This window comes from Ornithorhynchus anatinus, chromosome 2 (genome assembly GCF_004115215.2).
Source record: "Ornithorhynchus anatinus isolate Pmale09 chromosome 2, mOrnAna1.pri.v4, whole genome shotgun sequence".
NCBI lineage: Eukaryota > Metazoa > Chordata > Mammalia > Monotremata > Ornithorhynchidae > Ornithorhynchus > Ornithorhynchus anatinus.
The window spans coordinates 159,666,958-159,685,149 of NC_041729.1; the positions used below are offsets into that span (position 1 = coordinate 159,666,958).

The 18,192-nt window shown below is 47.5% G+C and overlaps 1 protein-coding gene across 2 annotated transcripts in view; it reads right to left on the bottom strand.

Moving 5' to 3' along the window:
- The window catches only part of TAFA2 (TAFA chemokine like family member 2), a 453,170-nt gene extending 437,275 nt beyond the window's left edge, over positions 1-15,895 (bottom strand). For both annotated transcript variants that reach the window (XR_003757048.2, XM_029058850.2), the window contains exon 1: positions 15,758-15,895. Coding sequence is in view for 1 of the 2 variants with exons in the window: in XM_029058850.2 (XP_028914683.1) it covers positions 15,758-15,855 (98 nt within the window). In the remaining variant the exon portion in view is untranslated. The remainder of the gene's footprint in view (positions 1-15,757) is intronic.
- Between the last annotated feature and the right edge of the window lie 2,297 nt (positions 15,896-18,192).

Here is an 18,192-nt window from a genome sequence, read left to right on the forward strand (position 1 = left end):
GAGGTAGATCTGCGTGTCATCTGCGTAGAGATGGTAGTCAAAACCGTGACAGTGAATGAGTTCACCGAGGGAGTGAGTGTAAATGGAGAACAGAAGAGGGCCAAGAACTGACCCTTGAGGAACTCCAACAGTTAAAGGATGGGAGGGGGAGGAGGCGTCTGCGAAGGAGACCGACAATGACCGGCCAGAGAGGTAAGAGGAGAACCGGGAGAGGACGGAGTCCGTGAAGCCGAGGTGAGATAAGGTATGGAGGAGGAGGGGATGGTCAACAGTGTCAAAGGCAGCAGAGAGGTCAAGGAGGATTTTTGCTTCAAATGGATTTTTCTTTTCTCTCAAGTCTACCCCTCTTCCCACTCTTTTCACCCAATTCTCCACTCTTTTCACCCAATTCTCCAAGAGTGCCAACGGAATGATTTTTTTGTTGTACTCCTTTCCTCTCTTAAAGGTTAAGATTTCCTGCTTTACTTTTCCCAATAGCGACCAAAAGCAGATTCATCTCCCCGGCCACCATGTCCCCGCTCCGATCCATTCCATCTGTCCTCCAACCTGTCGCCTCTTCCCCGCCACATCCAACAAAATGCTAACACTGCCACATTCCCTAGCCCCGCTTAGCCAGATATTCAGTCTGCTGCCTTTTTATTTACGTTCACTTCAGTCTGCTCTGCCATCTGGGCACAAAGCAAAGCTTATGCAATGCACCAAGGAAACCTATGAAAAGTAATCTTAAATCCACCTTGCAGGTCGCGTGTAATCAGTTGCTGAGAAAAGAAAGAGAGGGAGAAAAAGCTAAGCCCACCAAACTCTCAAGACCCTTCTCAACTCAGCTCCCCAATGATTGATTGATTATGAGGGTACAGGGATGGCATTAAGAGTAGCATGGCCTAGTGGATAGAGCCCAAGCCTGGGAGTCGAAGGATATGGGTTCTAATCTCAGCTCACCTACGTGTCTGCTGCGTGATCTTGGGCCGGTCGCTTCAGTTACCTCATCTGTAAAGTGGGGATTAAGATGGTGAGCCCCATGTGGGACATGGACTGTGTCCAACCTGATTACCTTCTATCTACCCCAGAGCTTTGCTGTAGGTCCCTGGCACATAGTAATAATAATAATAGTGTTGGTATTTGTTAAGCGCTTACTATGTGCAGAGCACTGTTCTAAGCGCTGGGGTAAACACAGGGGAATCAGGTTGTCCCACGTGGGGCTCACAGTCTTAATCCCCATTTGACAGATGAGGGAACTGAGGCACAGAGAAGTTAAGTGACTTGCCCACAGTCACACAGCTGACAAGTGGCAGAGCTGGGATTCGAACTCATGAGCCCTGACTCCAAAGCCCGTGCTCTTTCCACTGCGCCACGCTGCTTCTCAACCAATTAACAAATACCAGAGTTATCACTATTTATAGCGGTAGTAGAAACGCTAAGCTTTTAGCTGCCACTGAGTCAGTACACTGTACTAAACGCATTTCTAAGATTGTGAAACTCCCCAGAGGACAGGGACCGTGTTTAATTCCCACCTATATTCTTTCCCAGTGCTGACTTCAGTCCTCTACACACAAAAAACATTTAATACCAGTTTTTCTACTACTAATTGAGAAAGTCCTATCGAAGCGAGACATGGTCCCTGCCTCCAAGGAGCTAACAGAGGAGACAACATAAAAATATTTACAAATAGCATGACGAGAATAAATCATTTAATATGCAATTGAATATGCATGGGATGTAAGCTTGACTTTAATTTCACTGAGTGATTTTTGAATATGCTTAGGGGTTATATGGTAAAAATGAGGAGCAACATGACCTAGTAGAAAGAGGAACCAGAGGTCCTGGGTTCTAAAGCCAGGCTGGCCACTTGTCTGCCGTGTGACCTTGGGCAAGTCACTCCAGTTCTCGGTGTCTCAGGTATTTCCTTTATAAAATGGGGATTAAGATGGTGAGCCTCTTGTGGAACATAGATTGTGATCAATCTGATTAACTTGCATCTACCCTAACATTTAGTACAATACCTGGCACACAGTAAGTGCTTAACAAATACCATAAAAAAACTGACTTAATTTTGTGGTTTGGTTTCTTACTTTCCCTTGAGGGATTTCTCCATAATCTCTTTTTAGTGAACGAGTGATGAAAGTATAAATCTGGTCGTCTTTAGTCTATCCAGACAAACCCTGGGTTTATTAAATTGCAACCTGGTTTTCTAATTTTCGAGAAGTTGAAAAGGTGTCTGTCTCAATCTACAGCATGTACAGGCCAGGGAGATTTAGGTAAACATATACAAAGAAACAGGAAACTATTAGTAACCAGAAAATATATCAATATGCATTAAACTAAATCTCAACAGTTCCAATAAAGATCTATGCTTTATTTCCTAGTGTTTCTACATACTAAATCGATCTCTGCCTTGAGATTAAGAATATACAAATACATGGATTTTTCTCATCAAAATAAATCATACTATCTTATAATTTGATTAATCATGGCATTTATTTAATCTTAATAAGAAACAGGGAAATAACATCCGAATGCCTTATTTGAAAAAGACAAGGGAAGAATTGAAGACATCCAATATCAACTCCTTGATGTCAGGGATCATACCTACCCATTCTCCCTCCTCTTCCAAGCACTTTTTTTCCATTGGTATATATTAAGCTGTGTCAAGCACTGTGCTAAGCACTGGGGGAGATACAAGCTAATTCCGGAGATCCAGCCTGAGCCGCAGCTGGGAAAGACCGCCCGGTGTCAGTGACGCAGATCATGTGGGCGGGCGGACCGGCCACATGTATATGTATATATAAAATGCATATATTTTCATTACCCTATTTACTTTGTTAATGAGATGTACATCACCTTGATTCTATTTATTTGCTGTTGTTTTAATGAGATGTTCATCCCCTTGATTCTATTTATTGCTATTGTTCTTGTATGTCTGTCTCCCCCTATTAGAGTGTAAGCCCATCAAAGGGCAGGGACTGTCTCTATCTGTTACAGATTTGTACATTCCAAGCGCTTAGTACAGTGCTCTGCACATAGTAAGTGCACAATAAATACTACTGAATGAATGAATGAATAATCAAGTTGAACAATCCCCACATGGGGCTCACAGTCTTAAACCTCATTTTACAGATGAGAAAACTGAGTTACAGAGAAGCGAAGTGACTTGCCCTAGGTCACAAAACAGGCAAGTGGAGGAGCCAGGATTAAAACCCAGGTCCTTCTGACTCCTCCTGACTCCCAGGGCCTTGCTCTATCCACTATGCCATGCTGCTTCCCTGATTCCTGCTAGCTAGGTAAAATGCTATTTTACCTAGGATGCCAACTCTGTACAATCAGTTACTTATCAAAAAATAAAATAGATATCAAAATCTCAAAGAACTCTGGAGCTAGACAACCAAAAGAGAGATTTATGATCAATTATGAGGATAATAATTTTGAAAATAAAGATAAATGGATTCACATTCCCCGAAGAAAAATGAGTCAATCCTACGACAAGAACAATCAGAATAAATTCCATATGGGTTTGCCAACTTTAAAATTTGGTTTTGAAGAACACAATGCAATGTATGTATTGGTATAATCATAGATATGATTTCCACTACAGTAAGGAAAGTGCAACAGAATGTTCGGTTTCCAGCCAAAACACAACTAATATGTGGGTCAAAGAGGTGACTTAATTTTCTTCCCACATGTTGTATCTAAAATAGTGAGCCATTTTAATAAGCCCATCTTTTCAGTAAGTCATTCGATCAGTGATATTTATTGAGAAGCAGCACGGCCTAGTGGATAGAGCAGGGCCCAGGGAGTCAGAAGGACCAGGGTTCTAATCCTGGCTCTGCCCCTTGTTGGTGACCATGGGCAAGTCCCTTAATTTCTCTGTGCCTCAGTTACCTTGTCTATAAAATGTCTGTAAAATAAAAGAATGTGAGCCCTATGTGGAACAGGGACGGTGTCCAACGATCAATTTGTATCTACCCCAGTGCTTAGTACAGCACCTGGTACATAGTCCCCCAGACTGTAAACTCATTGTGGGGAGGGAATGTACCTGTTATATTGTTACATTGTACTCTCCCAAGTCCTTAGTACAGAGTTCTGCACCCAGTGAGTACTCAATAAATACAACTGACTGCTTAACAAATACCATTAAAAAATTGAGTTTACTGGGTGCAGAGCACTGTACTAAGTGCTTGGGAGTTGAGTGGTTTAGTGGATCAAGCACGGGCCTGGGAGTCAGAAGGACCTGGCTTCTAATCCCAGCTCCACTACATGTCTGCTGTGTGACGTTGGGCCAGTCGTTTCGCTTCTCTGAGCCCCATTTACCTCATCTGTAAAATGGGGATTAAGACTATGAGCCCCATGTGGAACAGCGACTGGGTCCAACCGGATTAACTTGTATCTACCTTAGTGCTTGGAACAGTGCTTGGCACATAGTAAGCGCTTAACAAGTACCAGCATTATTATGGATAAACATGATCTCTGCTACAAGCTTGAAAATATAGTTCAAGTAGTGATGCATTAATGCCAACATAGACTTCTGTCTGCAGTCCCTTGCGCCTCAAAAAGTATTTTAACCCTCCATCACTTGGTCCACCAAACCTCGGGTAGGGATTCTGTTTTCAAAGTCCCTCTCCTGCAGGCTTGCAAGGAGGCTTCAAGCTGCACTGGCAATTTTCATTCATTCAGTCGTGTTTATTGAGCATTTCCACTGTTGTTTATGCCAGAGGGCTGCTCTATGGGCTTTATGGGATCCTGCCTCCATCAGTAGCATTTACTGAGCACTTTAATACGTGTGGGGCACTGTACTGAGCAGTTGGGGCAGTAATAAGCAGAGATAAAGAATTCGTTAAGCGCTTACTATGTACCAAGCACCGTACTACGAGTTGAGGTAAATACAGGATGATCAGGTCCCACAGGGGGCTCACAGCCTAAGTAGGAGGGAGAACAGATATTGAATCCCCATTTTGCAGACGGAACTGACACTTAGAAGTTAAGTGACTTGCCCAAGGTCAGAGAGGAGATAAGCGGGAGAGCCGGGATTAGAACCCAGGTCTTCTGACTCCCAGACCTGTGCTCTTTCCACTAGGCCATGCTGCTTCCAATAAGGTTGGTAGCTTTGATCCCTGCCCTCAAAGAGTTTACAGCCTCAAGCAAAAAGTCAGGCAGAAGGAGGAGGGGGAAGAGAAGGCGAGGGAGGGGAAGGAGTGGGAAGAGGATGAGGAATTGTGGGAGTGGTGGTATTAATCTACTGGAGGTAGAACACTATTAAATACTTGGGAGATAGGACAGAAGAACAGGGTACGTTTCCTGACTCCAGGCACAGCCAGCTTCTTGATGGCAGGGTATCGTTTCTACCAACTGCAATGCACCTTCCCGATAGCTTAATACGGTGCTCTGCACAGAGTAATAATGTTGGTATTTGTTAAGCGCTTACTATTTGCAGAGCACTGTTCCAAGCACTGGGGTAGATACAGGGTAATCAGGTTGTCCCACGTGAGGCTCACAATTAATCCCCATTTTACAGAGGAGGGAACTGAGGCACAGAGAAGTTAAGTGACTTGCCCACAGTCACACAGCTGACAAGTGGCAGAGCCGGGTTTCAAACCCGTGACCTCTGACTCCGAAGTCCAGGCTCTTCCCATTGAGCCACGAATACCACTGATGGATTGACTGACTGATTGGGGAGAAGCATGGCCTAGTGGACAGAGCACAGACCCGGGAGTCAGAAGGACCTGTGTTCTAATTCCAGCTCGGCCATTTATCTGCTGTATGATCTTGAGTAAATCACCTCACTTCTCTGTGCCTTGTTAATTCATCTGTAAAATGGAGATTTAGACTGTAAGAACCATGTGGGCTTACATGTGGGTTTAGAGAAGTAGCATGGCTCAGTGGAAAGAGCCTGGGCTTGGGAGGCAGAGGTCATGGGTTCGAATCCGGACTCTGCCACTTGTCAGCTGTGTGACTCTGGGCAAGTCACTTCACTTCTCTGTGCCTCAGTGACCTCATCTGTAAACCGGAGATTAAGACTGTGAGCCTCATGTGGGACAACCTGATCACCCTGTACCTACCCCAGCGCTTAGAACAGTGCTCTTCATATAGTAAGCGCTTAACAAATACCAACATTATTATTAGTATTATTATTATGTGGGAGAGGTTCTGTGTCCAACCCGATTACCTTGTATCTTCCCTAGTGGTTAGTACAGTGCCTGATCCCTAGTAAGCACTTAACAAATACCACAATTATTATTATTATCAATTCATTCAGTCATACTTATTGAGTGCTTACTGTATGCAGAGCACTGTAGTAAGTGCTTATCATTGTGATTACAGGGAACGTACAGGTATAACAGACCGGGGGGCACAGAGAGATGCCATCAGCTCCTCCTGTCTCATGCGGCTATCACCATCAGACTGTCCAAGGAGATCCTCCAAGAAGATAATTCTGTTAAATGTGTGTGTGTGTGTGTGTGTGTGTGTGTGTGTGTGTGTGTGTGTGAGAGAGAGAGAGAGTCTGCTGGTGTGTTGTTGTATGTGTGGGTCTGATTGAGAAGGTGACTCTTCTGTGTCTCTGAGTCACTTTCCTGGCTTTTATTCTCTACTAATTTGTTCCACTTTCCACGCTCCCCAAGAACCCCCAAGAACTGTATCTGCGAGAATTCTCTTTATTAGTTCCATTTTCTCTGCTCCTAGTTAATAATTCCATTGCAGTCCGTGCCCCCAGCCCAATATAACAGACACATTCCCTCCCCACAAGGAGCTTACAGTCTAGAGGGGGAGAGACATAGTAACATAAATAAATTAAATCACAGATATGCGCATAAGTGTTATGGGGCTGCGGGGGGCGACGAATAAAGGGAGCAAGTCACGATGACACAGAAGAGGATGGGAGAAGAGGAAAGGAGGGTTTAGTTAGGGAAGGCTCCTTAGCAGAAATGTGCCTTCAGTTAGGTTTTGAACGGGGGGGAGGGGAGTAATTGTGGGATGTGAAGAGGGAGGGTGTTCCAGGCCAGAGGCAGGATGAAACACGACTATCACCGGCCCCAACCCAGACCCCACCTCAGGCTCACCCCAACAGTAGTTGCTGGGGTGAGAGTTGAGAGTCCAACTCTCAATTTCAAATCTCCACCCGGGCCAGAGGTTTCAGATTGAAATGCTCTCTCCTGCTCTCTGTCTTTTCTCTAAATCCATTCATTCATTCATTCATTCATTCATTCATATTTATTGAGCACTTACTGTGTACAGAGCACTCCAAGTGCTCGGAAAGTAGAATTCAGCAATAAAGAGAAACAATCCCTGCCCACAACGGGCTTAAAGTCTACAAGGGGGGAGACAGACATCAAAAGAAGTAAACAGGCATCAGTAACATCAATATAAATAGATATATAGTATATTATAGAGGAGCAGGATGGCTCAGTGGAAAGAGCACGGGCTTGGGAGTCAGAGGTCGTGGGTTCTAATCCCGGCTCCGCCGCTTGTCAGCTGTGTGACTTTGGGCAAGTCACTTCACTTCTGTTTGCCTCAGTTACCGCATCTGTAAAATGGGGATTAACACTGTAAACCCCACGTGGGACAGTTTGATCACCTTGTATCCCCCCCAGCGCTTAGAACAGTGCTTTGCACACAGTAAGCGCTTAACAAATACCATCATTATTTATTATTATTATAAATAGAATTATAGATATATGCACACCAAAACAAGTAAACAGACATTAACATAAATAAATATAATTATAGATATGTATATATATATGCACAAGTGCTGTCAGGTGGGGAGAGGGCGAAAAGCAAAGGGAGCAAATAGAGGAGATGGGGGTAGGAGGAGCAGAGGAAAAGGGGGACTTGGTCTGGGAAGGCCTCCTGGAAGAGGTGAGCTTTCAGTAGGGCTTTGAAGGGGGAAAGTGTGCTAATGTGGCAGATTGGAGGAGGGAGGGCATTCCAGGCCAGAGGTAGGACGAGGGCCAGGGGCCGATGGCGAGACAGGCGAGAACGAGGCTCAGTGAGAAGGTTAGTGGCACCAGAGGAGCGGAGTGTGCGGGCTGGGCTGGAGAAGGAGAGAAGAGAGGTGAGTTAAGAGGGGGAAGTGATGGAGAGCTTTGAAGCCAACAGTGAGGAGTTTTAGCTTGATACCGAGGTTGATAGGCAACCACTGGAGATTTTTGAGGAGGGGGTTGACATGCCCAAAATGTTTCTGTAGAAAAATAATCTGGGCAGCACAGTGAAGTATAAACAGAAGCGGATAGAGACAGGACGTTGGGAGGTCAGAAAGGATGCTGATGCAGTAATCCAGTCGGCATCAGATGAGATCTCTCAGTCAGTCAATCAATCGTATTTATTGAAAGTTTGCTGTGTGCAGAGGACAGTACTATGCGGTTGGGAGAATACAAAATGTAACAATACAATAATAATGTTAGTATTTGTTAAGCGCTTGCTATGTGCCAAGCACTGTTCTAAACACAAGGTAATCAGGTCGTCCCAGGCGGGGCTCACAGTTTTCATCACCATTTTACAGATGAGGTAACTGAGGCACTGAGAAGTTAAGTGACTTGCCCAAAGTCACACAGCTGTGGCAAGTGGCAGAGCCTGTATTTGAACCCAAGACCTCTGACTCCCAAGCCCGGGCTCTTGCCACTAAGCCACGCTGCTTCTCCGCAGACATATTCTCTGCCCATAAGGAGCTTGCAGTCTAGAGGGGGAGACAGACATTAATAAAAACAAACAAATGACAGATATGGACATAAGTGCTGTGAGGCTGGGAGGGGGGAATGGATAAAAGGAGCAATTCAAAGTGACGCAGAAGGGGGTGGGAGAAGAGGAAAGCAGGGTTTAGTTTGGGAAGACGTCTCGGAGAAAATGTGCTTCCAGTAAGGCTTTGAATGGGGGGTGGGAGGAGTAATTGTGGGATATGAAGAAGGAGGGCATTCCAGGCCAGAGACGGGATAAGGGTGAGAGGTCGGCAGCAAGATAGACGAGACCGAGGTACAGTGAGAAGACTGGCATTAGAGGAGTGAGGTGTGCAGGCTGGGTTGTAGTAGGAGAGTAGCGATAATCAGTAGGCGGGGGCAAGACGATTGAGTGTTTTAAAGCCGAAGGTAAGGAGTTTCTGAGGATCTCTCTCCTCATTCTCTGTTCTCTATTCTCTGCGCACTTGTGTCTCTCTGTCTCTCTCTCTTTGGTCTAATTGTCTCTCACCTCTATGTTCTCCAGGTTTTTCTTTCCCCTCTTTCTCCGACTCCTTCAGTGAAGCTCTCTCCTTTGAGAATCAGTCTGTGCTGCCTTTTCTCATCCCTTCACCCCAGAAAGCTCCACAGCTTTCACGTCAACATTCCAAATGGTTTGGGCAGAACCAGGTCTTTCTGAGGAGCCAAACAACAGTCTCTGGTGGTTCAGTCTGCTACTCCTGGCTCCCTCTCGGGGAACATCCAAGACTCTGTCTGACACAATTACAACTCTGAAATTTGAGGTAGAATGGACAACGGAAATTTTCTATTTCCCCCTTCCCCCTCCCCCAAAAAATAGCAATTAAAATTCGACTTAACATTAATCTAAAAGAAAATAGGGACATTAATGGCATCATCAAGCAGCATGGTCTAGTGGCCAGAACACGGGCCTGGGAGTCAGAAGGACCTGGGTTCTAATCCCAGCTCCTTCACTTGTCTGCTGTGTGACCTTGGGCAAGTTACATTACTTTTCTGTGCTTCAGTTACTTCATCCATAAAGTAGGGATTAAGACGGTGAGCCCCAGTACTAATAATAATAATGTTGGTATTTGTTAAGCGCTTACTATGTGCAGAGCACTGTTCTAAGCGCTGGGGTAGACACAGGGGAATCAGGTTGTCTCACATGGGGCTCACAGTCTCAATCCCCATTTTACAGAGGTGGTAACTGAGGCACAGAGAAGTTAAGTGACTTGCCCACAATCACACAGCTGACAAGTGGCAGAGGTGGGATTCGAACTCATGACCTCTGACTCCCAAGCCCGTGCTCTTTCCACTGAGCCACGCTGCTTCTCTAAGTTGGACCATGGACTGTGTCCAACATGTTTAGCTTGTATCTACCCCAGAGCTTAATACAATACCTGGCACATAGTAAGTACAGAAAATATGTCTGTTGGATCGTTGTGTTGTACACGCCCAAGCGTTCTGTACACAAAAAGCACTCAATAAATACGACTGAGTGATTGAAGTGCTGAACATATACCATTTAAAAAAAATAATGTTGTCTAACTTTGGGAGAGAATCGGTCTTCTCTCAGCCAGGGTTATTATACCTGTGATATTTATTATACCGTCAGTAGTTGGGCGCAAGAATCTTGCTGTGTTTTCACCTACTGTGGATCCTCTCCTTAGCACTTCCAACATCTGCCTGCTTATAAAGAGCCGCATGATTCTATGGAAGCCGGATATGAGAATTGCATATCATGAAGGTCAGCGGTGGGAAGCCAAAATGGAGTTACTGAGGGCCACGGCTAATTAACGCTGTTTATTGAAAGGGTTTGGAGCCTTAAAAAGGTTAACCCATTTATCTACTCCCGTACTTGCAATTACATAGGTGAGCGATTCTTTGCTGCAAAAGACACGGCGATATCTAGCAAAACAAATCTTTCATTCATCACAAGCTATTTCTAACTTAACGGGGCCTCCTGTGCGGAGACATCTCCTGAATCCCTCGAACGCCCAACCAGATAAAGGGAGGCAACTTGACTTTCGTCCTCCCCATTTGGTCAAAGTAAATAGGATCCCACTCTAACTGCTAACTGTATAGCGTTATCTCATTATTGCATCTCCCTGTAAAGAGTTTTTGGTGATCTACTAGATGAAAGAAGCAATATAAAAATAAATTGGAATGTGCTTCTATGATTCGCGCTGCTGTTAGGCAAGAGGGAGAAACTGTACTTTGGACTAACTGGTCACTGAAGGGAAACCATAGAACTTTCACAATAATTTTGATGATTAAAGGGGAAAAAGCAGATGACTAAATGAGACAAAGCTGCTAAAAAATGGAATTCTGACTTTTCTCTTGTGCTACTCATCTCCCTCAAGGTTTGCTAGAAGCAGGATGGAATTCTCTTAGGCATGCTCTTCGTGGTTTTATGTCTCCGTTCACCTTAATCCCAGACCATCAGGGTGCTTTCTTTTACAGTAGCCATAACCTTGAGATTCTTCGGCAGGCAACACTACTGCTGACTTCGGTGACAGATTTACCCATCAGTTAAACACCGGATTGGGTCCAGCTTCTGCTAGTTTATATCTTTGAACTCACTGGTCATGAGTGGGTTTATAAAAGCCTAACTTGCTTCAAAGGTTCAGTCTGAATACATTTCTGACAAATTTGTAGAGATCGCTTGCCAAATAAAATAAAATGTTCTAATGTCATGCTTGGTTTGGTGTTTTGACAGTGGAGGTATATATTTAATACAGCCATGGACAGCTCTGTTCGATGTTTAAAATGGGTTGAAATTCCCTACTGTAGTATCAATAAATGTATCCCACCACATCCCTGCAGAGAAGGCAAAATTCAGTTTGTTCAAAACTTGGGAGCCAAAAAATGTCCAGAACCTAAAATAAAAACAAAAAGAATGAACATAGGAATGAAGCCAGCAGTTTACATAGTATCATCCCTCAAGAAGCCAAAAGTACTTATCAGATTGTACCTGACACACATTCAGATCCTCAGGTACCACCGGGTCCATTTTGCAGATGAGGAGACTGAGACTCTAAAATCAGTGAGTCAAGATGAAGAAGGGCCTTATCCAAGGTCACCCAGAGGCATATTGGCAAGGCAAGGGTCCCTAGATCATCATTCCTCCTCAACTAGAGACAGAAATTCGATTCTAAAATAGAAAATTTGCCCTTTTTTAAATGGTAGGTGGTATCTCATGCTGGCCACCTTATCTCTTTTGATATAAAATTTTAAATATGTTATTGGCAAGTAGTATTTCCCAAGTAAAATGAAATATTTAACCGATATAATTTTAAATGAAATGGCAGATGAGCCAGATTACACAGAATTACAAAATCAATGACTTTAGAGACTACATGTATCAATAAGGCATTTTGTTGAAATGTGATGTTCAGAATAGAGCACAGAAGTATGTGCTTGAACATAAATTAATTAGATCTGAAGACTATCTGTTCAGGGGGATTGGCTTCCAGGGATCTTGATGCAGTCTCTGTTTGTTTTAGTGCATTTCCTTTTCTTTGTTTTGATGTAGTCCTACTAATAAACAGGTTGACGAATTCCATTTGTAAATGCCAGCCATAGATCATAAGGAGAATCTGCCGGATGCTTACTTTTGCCTGAACTTTGAGTTTTTCACCAAGAAAACAATGCTGCATTGCACAATAAAGTTCCCGATTTTAACTCGAATTTTCAGTGAACAAAACGGCGATCGAATATTATAATTTAATGAGGCATCTCTAATAAAATCCCACAGGCGTAAAAGCAGGGACACGGAACTGTTTGTACTCTCTCCCGTTTTTCATTTCAAATACAACCGATCATGTTTTGATACTTTCCTTGGTCAGGGAAAATGTTTGCCATCTTGAAGCTAGGGTGTGTACCAGGCCAGATAACACGGATTTCAGATGTGTACTTTATTTTGAGGGGGCGTGGGGAAAAAACCTGGGAACACCCCCTTCCTTGCCTAGTTTGGGGACAGATCCAGTTACCAGTTAACCACAGCAGTGCAAGTACCATTAAACCTGCAATTAGTGTAATGCACCTCAAGTATTTCTAAATTGCCACTGTAATAGTCCAGAATGGATGCCACTTTGAGAAAAGCTAAGGGACGGTTTAATAGCAGATGAATAGACTTTGTAAGGCTCTTTAAGTCATCATCCTTTGGGTGTAACATTTTAGAAGTTAAAAATGGAGAAAAAAGTATCTACCTCTATGGATGTGTCATGTGTCAAAACGTTTTGAAACTTAGAAGCTAGGAAATTCTACCGTTTAGATTCTAAGCTTTATGTATCCATTTCCGATACCCATCCACAGGCAGTTCCATGACTCCTTCCTCTTCAACTTGTCATGGCTACAATGGCTCATGTTTACATATGTAGAAATCTCACAAGCTCACTTCCACTTCTAAACCTTCGACTCTCCATGAGCACTCTCTGCAGCACTGTGTTGTTGGATAGAATGTTCAAATCTCTGAATTCCCTTTGAAAAATACAGACTACTGATGCTCCACTCGTCAATCCTGTGACTGAAGGCGCTTGCTGAATTCGTACTTAGTTGGCTGATTAAGATGCCGATTCCGAGACTATGAAAAGAATCAGGGTTTTCATCTCCAAGCTATCTGACGTCAACCAGGTGACATTAAAATAGTATTTTCTTTTCTTAGAAGCCTCCTCAGGCGGGGCCAGAGGTGGCCCAAGACCACTGTAAGTACTCCACGAGGGCTAACACCGTTCTCGGACTATTGTCTTTACCGGCTCTCATTTCTTTTCAGCTGCCAAGAGAAAGATAATATACCTACATATTGGCAGTTTCTAGGCTTAAGCAAACAGACCACTTACCAGATACAGACAAATGACAATATTCCTGGGGACGATAGCAAGTTTTGCAAGATGCTTTCAAAATCTAAGTCCCCGGATACCGTTAAGAAATGCATAAAGACTCAGGGGTGAAATCAGATTTAACATGCAAAAAGGCTAATATGACAAAAGTACCAAGAGTCAAATTAAAAAAGATCACCTCTGGCGCCCCTGTTTCAAAATGGTTTGAGAAATGCTTTGTTTTCTCCCTTTTCCTTTACCTGTAACTCTTAGTCTTCTAATCTCCTCTGCAAATTATTGCACTTTGGCACTTTACAAAGAAATCTTATATTAATTGCTAATTTGCTTTCACTGATCTTGCCTAATAGAGCAGTTTTCAAGTGTTAATTGATAACCGTCGGAATGTTGATGTCTAAAACAATCCAGTTGGGGAGACGAGATCCAGATCATTATCATTTAGTCGATAGTCATTTGGATTCATCTTAGGCTGTAAGGCTGCCCGAACAACGTGGGTACTTCAAGGAACTTTTAGAGCTAGAGAAACTGGTTCTATATATATATATATATATATATATATATTGCAGTTCTGCAGGAATGCAAACAAAATTTCTCTCTTTCCCGGAACGGTGAGTTCCGTACTGGACTTCAGCCTTAAAGAAACAAGCCAAAGTCTCCACAGGCAAGGGGGAAACCACTGTGACTGCATAGGTGAATGGCAATTGTTTAACTTTTGATCTGCAACCAAGAAGCGGGGCCACTATCGTAGGTCCTGGGTGCTAGCTAGCCATCTCTCTCTCCCTTTCTCTCTCCCTCTCTTTCTCTCTCATGCACATAGACTGGGTAGTTAACACTAGAAGAAACAGGCAGCAATTCTAAAACTTTGGCTGGCGGAGGCACCGTTTCAGGAAATAAACAGCCTAATTCACCACTGTGAAATCAAGGTCGGTAGCCGGAAAGAAAATGGCATTTGATAGCAAACTAAGCTATTTAAATGGAAGAGATGGAGAGATCAAAGCAAATGGGCAAGAAAATTGTCACAACGTTCGCAGGATCTGAGGGGCACCTAGCCAGAAAAGAAATGGAAGGGAAAACCAGAGGTTTTCTAGAACCGTTCTCCTCCAAGTTGTTAATGAAATGATTTCTCGCTCGCCCTGCCCTAAGTCATTCAAGAAAGCCGTTTCCACACCTTCCCCTCAAAAAAAAAAAAAATCGGGTAGCCAGAGCTCTGGAATTTATCAGTCTGATTCTTTATAAAAATAGTTTGGTAAAGGAATCGATAGCCTCCCCAACACAACCCACTCCCGGGCCAACAGGCCAGAGATGAACTAATCAGAAGTGGACAGAAAGTGGAGATTTGAGAAAGGCGACTCGACACATCGCATTTATCCACGCGGGGACCCGACCCCGGCTACTTATTGAGCGAATCCCAGATGGTTCCCAACGGGGGTCGATCGGGGATTAGTGATGAGACGAAGGCACATTTTCCATTCTCGATCGGGTTCGATCCAGTGGCCTTGGCCGGGGGGGGGGGGGGGGGGGGGGGGGGGGTTGGAAAACCGGGGGGAAGGGAGCGGGGAGGGGGAAAGGAAAGATGGGCCCCCTCCAAGGAATCAGCAGCCACCTCTCCTCCCAACCAGCCTCCCATCCATCCCGCCTCCCTTCGGCTGCCCCCCTGCCCAATTCTGCTCCGGCTTGGGAAGGGGTGGAGGGTGGGGTGACCAAGGTCGACCAGGGGGAAAGGGGGACCAGCTTGAATTTTCCCTCCCTCCTGCCCCAGCAGCCCGGCCGGGCGCCAGTCCTGCGCCTCTGCGCCCCGTTGTCTCTGCGCCCCGTTATCTCTGCGCCCCGGATGGGTCAGGGGTGGGGGCCTGCGGGGAGGAAGGGATGGAGGGAGGGGATTGCACGAGGGGCCGTCGCTGCCCGGGAGAGCCCGGGAGAGCCTTGGAAAACCTGGAGAGCCTTGAGAACCCCGGAGATTCCCGCAGAACCCTGGAGAGCTCTGGGGAGCCCTGGACAGTCCTGGAGAGCCCGGGAGAGCCCTGGACAGTCCCGGAGAGCCCTGGGGAGCCCGGGACAGTCCTGGAGAGCCCTGGAGAGCCCGGGGACGGTCCTGGAGAGCCCGGGGACAGTACTGGAGAGCCCAGAGCCCTGAACAGTCCCGGAGAGCCCGGGAGAGCCCTGGACGGTCCTGGAGAGCCCTGGGGAGCCCTGGGGAGCCCGGGGACAGTCCTGGAGAGCCCTGCGCCCATGATACTAGCAAACGACGGTCCTCGCACCTACCTGCAGCCCCGCTTTCCCGATGGCCTGCAGCTTTCCGGGGCCCGAGCCGCCCTTATCGTCCTTGCATCGCCTCCAAAATCCCAATCCGCCTTCACCATCCAATGGCATAGAGACCTTCGCTCGGCCTGGGGCGGGGGGGGCAGGGGGAGGGACGGGGAGGATGGGGGGACAGGGGTGGGGGGGTCCCTGGGATGACTGTGTGTGTGTGTATGTGTATGTGAGAGAGGGTGTGTGTGCGTGTGTGTGAGAGAGACAGAGAGGGAGTGTGTGTGTGAGGGTGTGGGTGAGTGGGTGTGAGGGTGTACGGGGGGGAGTGGTGGGGAGGGGGGGAGGTGAGAGGGAAAGAGAGGGTCTTCAAATCCAAACCGCAACAATCCCCAAGGCAGGTGGCAGGAGGCTCCCGAGCGGCCGGACCCTCTTCTCCTTGTCCTCCTCTTCCGTTGGTGGGTGGGTTTTTTGGGGGGGTGGGGGGGAGGGGGCTGGGTTTTTTTTCTTTTTCTTTTTTCCGCGGAGCCAAAGTCATCAAAAGATGGGTTTATTGGAATAAAGCCTCGTGGCGCCGCGTCGGGCGGTTCCCGGGTGTCCCCCGGGCCGGCGGCCCCCTGGCTCTGCCCCTGCCCCTGCCCACCCTGGGCCCACCCTGGGCCAGGCTCCGCCACCGGCCCCCGCCTCCTTCTCCCAGGCCAGCTACGATGGCTTGTGCCTGCCAACACCGAGCAGAGACTTTTGCCTTCGCCTCCGGCTCGTCCTCCCTCCCCCGCTCTGCCCTCCCCTCTCTCCCCTCTCCCCTCCCTCTGTCACACACAGACGGCCCTGAGCTTTCCGCGCCTCCCCCTGGGCGCCCCGTCCCCCCTTCCCCCCCCTCCCCCGAGCTGGGCGGCCAGAGGGGGGAGAACGGCCCCGGACTGACCGCTGACCCCTCTGGCCGGCGGCTGCAGGGCAGGACGCCTGGGGCTGCGGGGGCTGCGGGGGCTGCGGGGGCTGCGGGGGCTGCGGGGGCCGGAGGGGCCGGGGAAGGTCGATCCTAGCCAGGCAGCCCCCCGGGACGGACCGCCACAGCCACAGCCAGGCAGGAGAGGAGAAGAGAGGAGGGGAAGGGAGGGGAGGGGAGGGGAGGGCCGAGCGGGGGGCTCGCTCGCTCTCTCTCTCTCCCTCCTCTTCCTCTTCTCTTCTTTCCCTCCTCTTCCCCTCCTTCTCTCCTCCCTCCCCTCACCCTCTCTCTCCTCTCTCCCTTTCCCTCCTCTCCCTCTCTTTCCTTTTCTTCGTATTTCCTTCCTCTCTCTCTTCTTCCCCTTTCCCTCCTCTCCCTCTCTCTCCTTTTCTCCCTCTTTCCCTCCTCTCCCTCTCTTCTCCCTCTTTCCCTCCTCTCCTCTTCTCCCTCTTTCCCCTTCTCCTTTTCTCCCTCTTTCCCTCCTCTCCCTCTTTCCCTCCTCTCCCTCTCCTTTTCTCCCTTTCCCTCCTCTCCGTCCCTCTCTTCTCCCTCTTTCCCTCCTCTCCCTCTCTCTCCTCTTCTCCCTCTTTCCTTCCTCTCCCTCTCCTTTTCTCCCTTTCCCTCCTCTCCCTCCCTCTCTTCTTCCACTTTCCCTCCCTCTCTTCTCCCTCTTTCCCTCCTCTCCCTCCTCTTCTTGCCCTCCTCTCCCCTCTATCTCTGAACTAAAATCGGATGACCCCTCCCCCGAGTCAAGCCGCAGGCTCTGAAGTCCTGCTGGGATGACTTTGGGCCAGTCACTTCACTTCTCTGGGCCTCAGTTCCCTCATCTGTAAAATGGGGATTCAAACTGTGAGCCCCACGTGGGACAACCTGATCACCTTGTATCCCCCCAGCGCTCAGAACAGTGGTTTGCACATGGTAAGCGCTTAACAAATACCACCGTTATTATTATGGTCCCGGACAGAGCGATCTCCCCCCACTTTTACATCCCTCCTCCCCCCGGCCCCCACCAGCCAGCCACACACTTTATCCCTCTTGTCGCCCCACCGGGGGGGTGGGGGGGGGGGTGGGGATTTTCCCCTGTCTCTCTGTCTCTCTGTCTCTCTCTGTCTCTCCCTCCTCCACCCCCCGAGAAGGACAAACCAGGGTCGAGTCCCAAGCCCGAAAGGTGCCGAGCACGTGTCGCCCTGGGTCACTTGGCCAGAGTCAGCAGCTTGGGTGCAGAGAGGAGAAGAGACACGGGGAGGGAGACAGCCCCCCCCCCCCGACAGAGACACTGGGAGGGAGACCCCGAGAGGGGCAGGGAGAGCACCCCCTCCCCAAAAACCAGGAACCCCAGTTCTGCACCTTCACCTGTGACCTTGGGCGAGCCGCTTCGCTTCGCTGGGCCTCGGTGACCTCATCTGCAAAAAGGGGTTGCGGACCCTGAGCCCCACGTGGGCCAACTTCATTGCCTCCTATCCACCCCAGCGCTTAGAACAGTGCTTGGCACATAGGAAGGGCT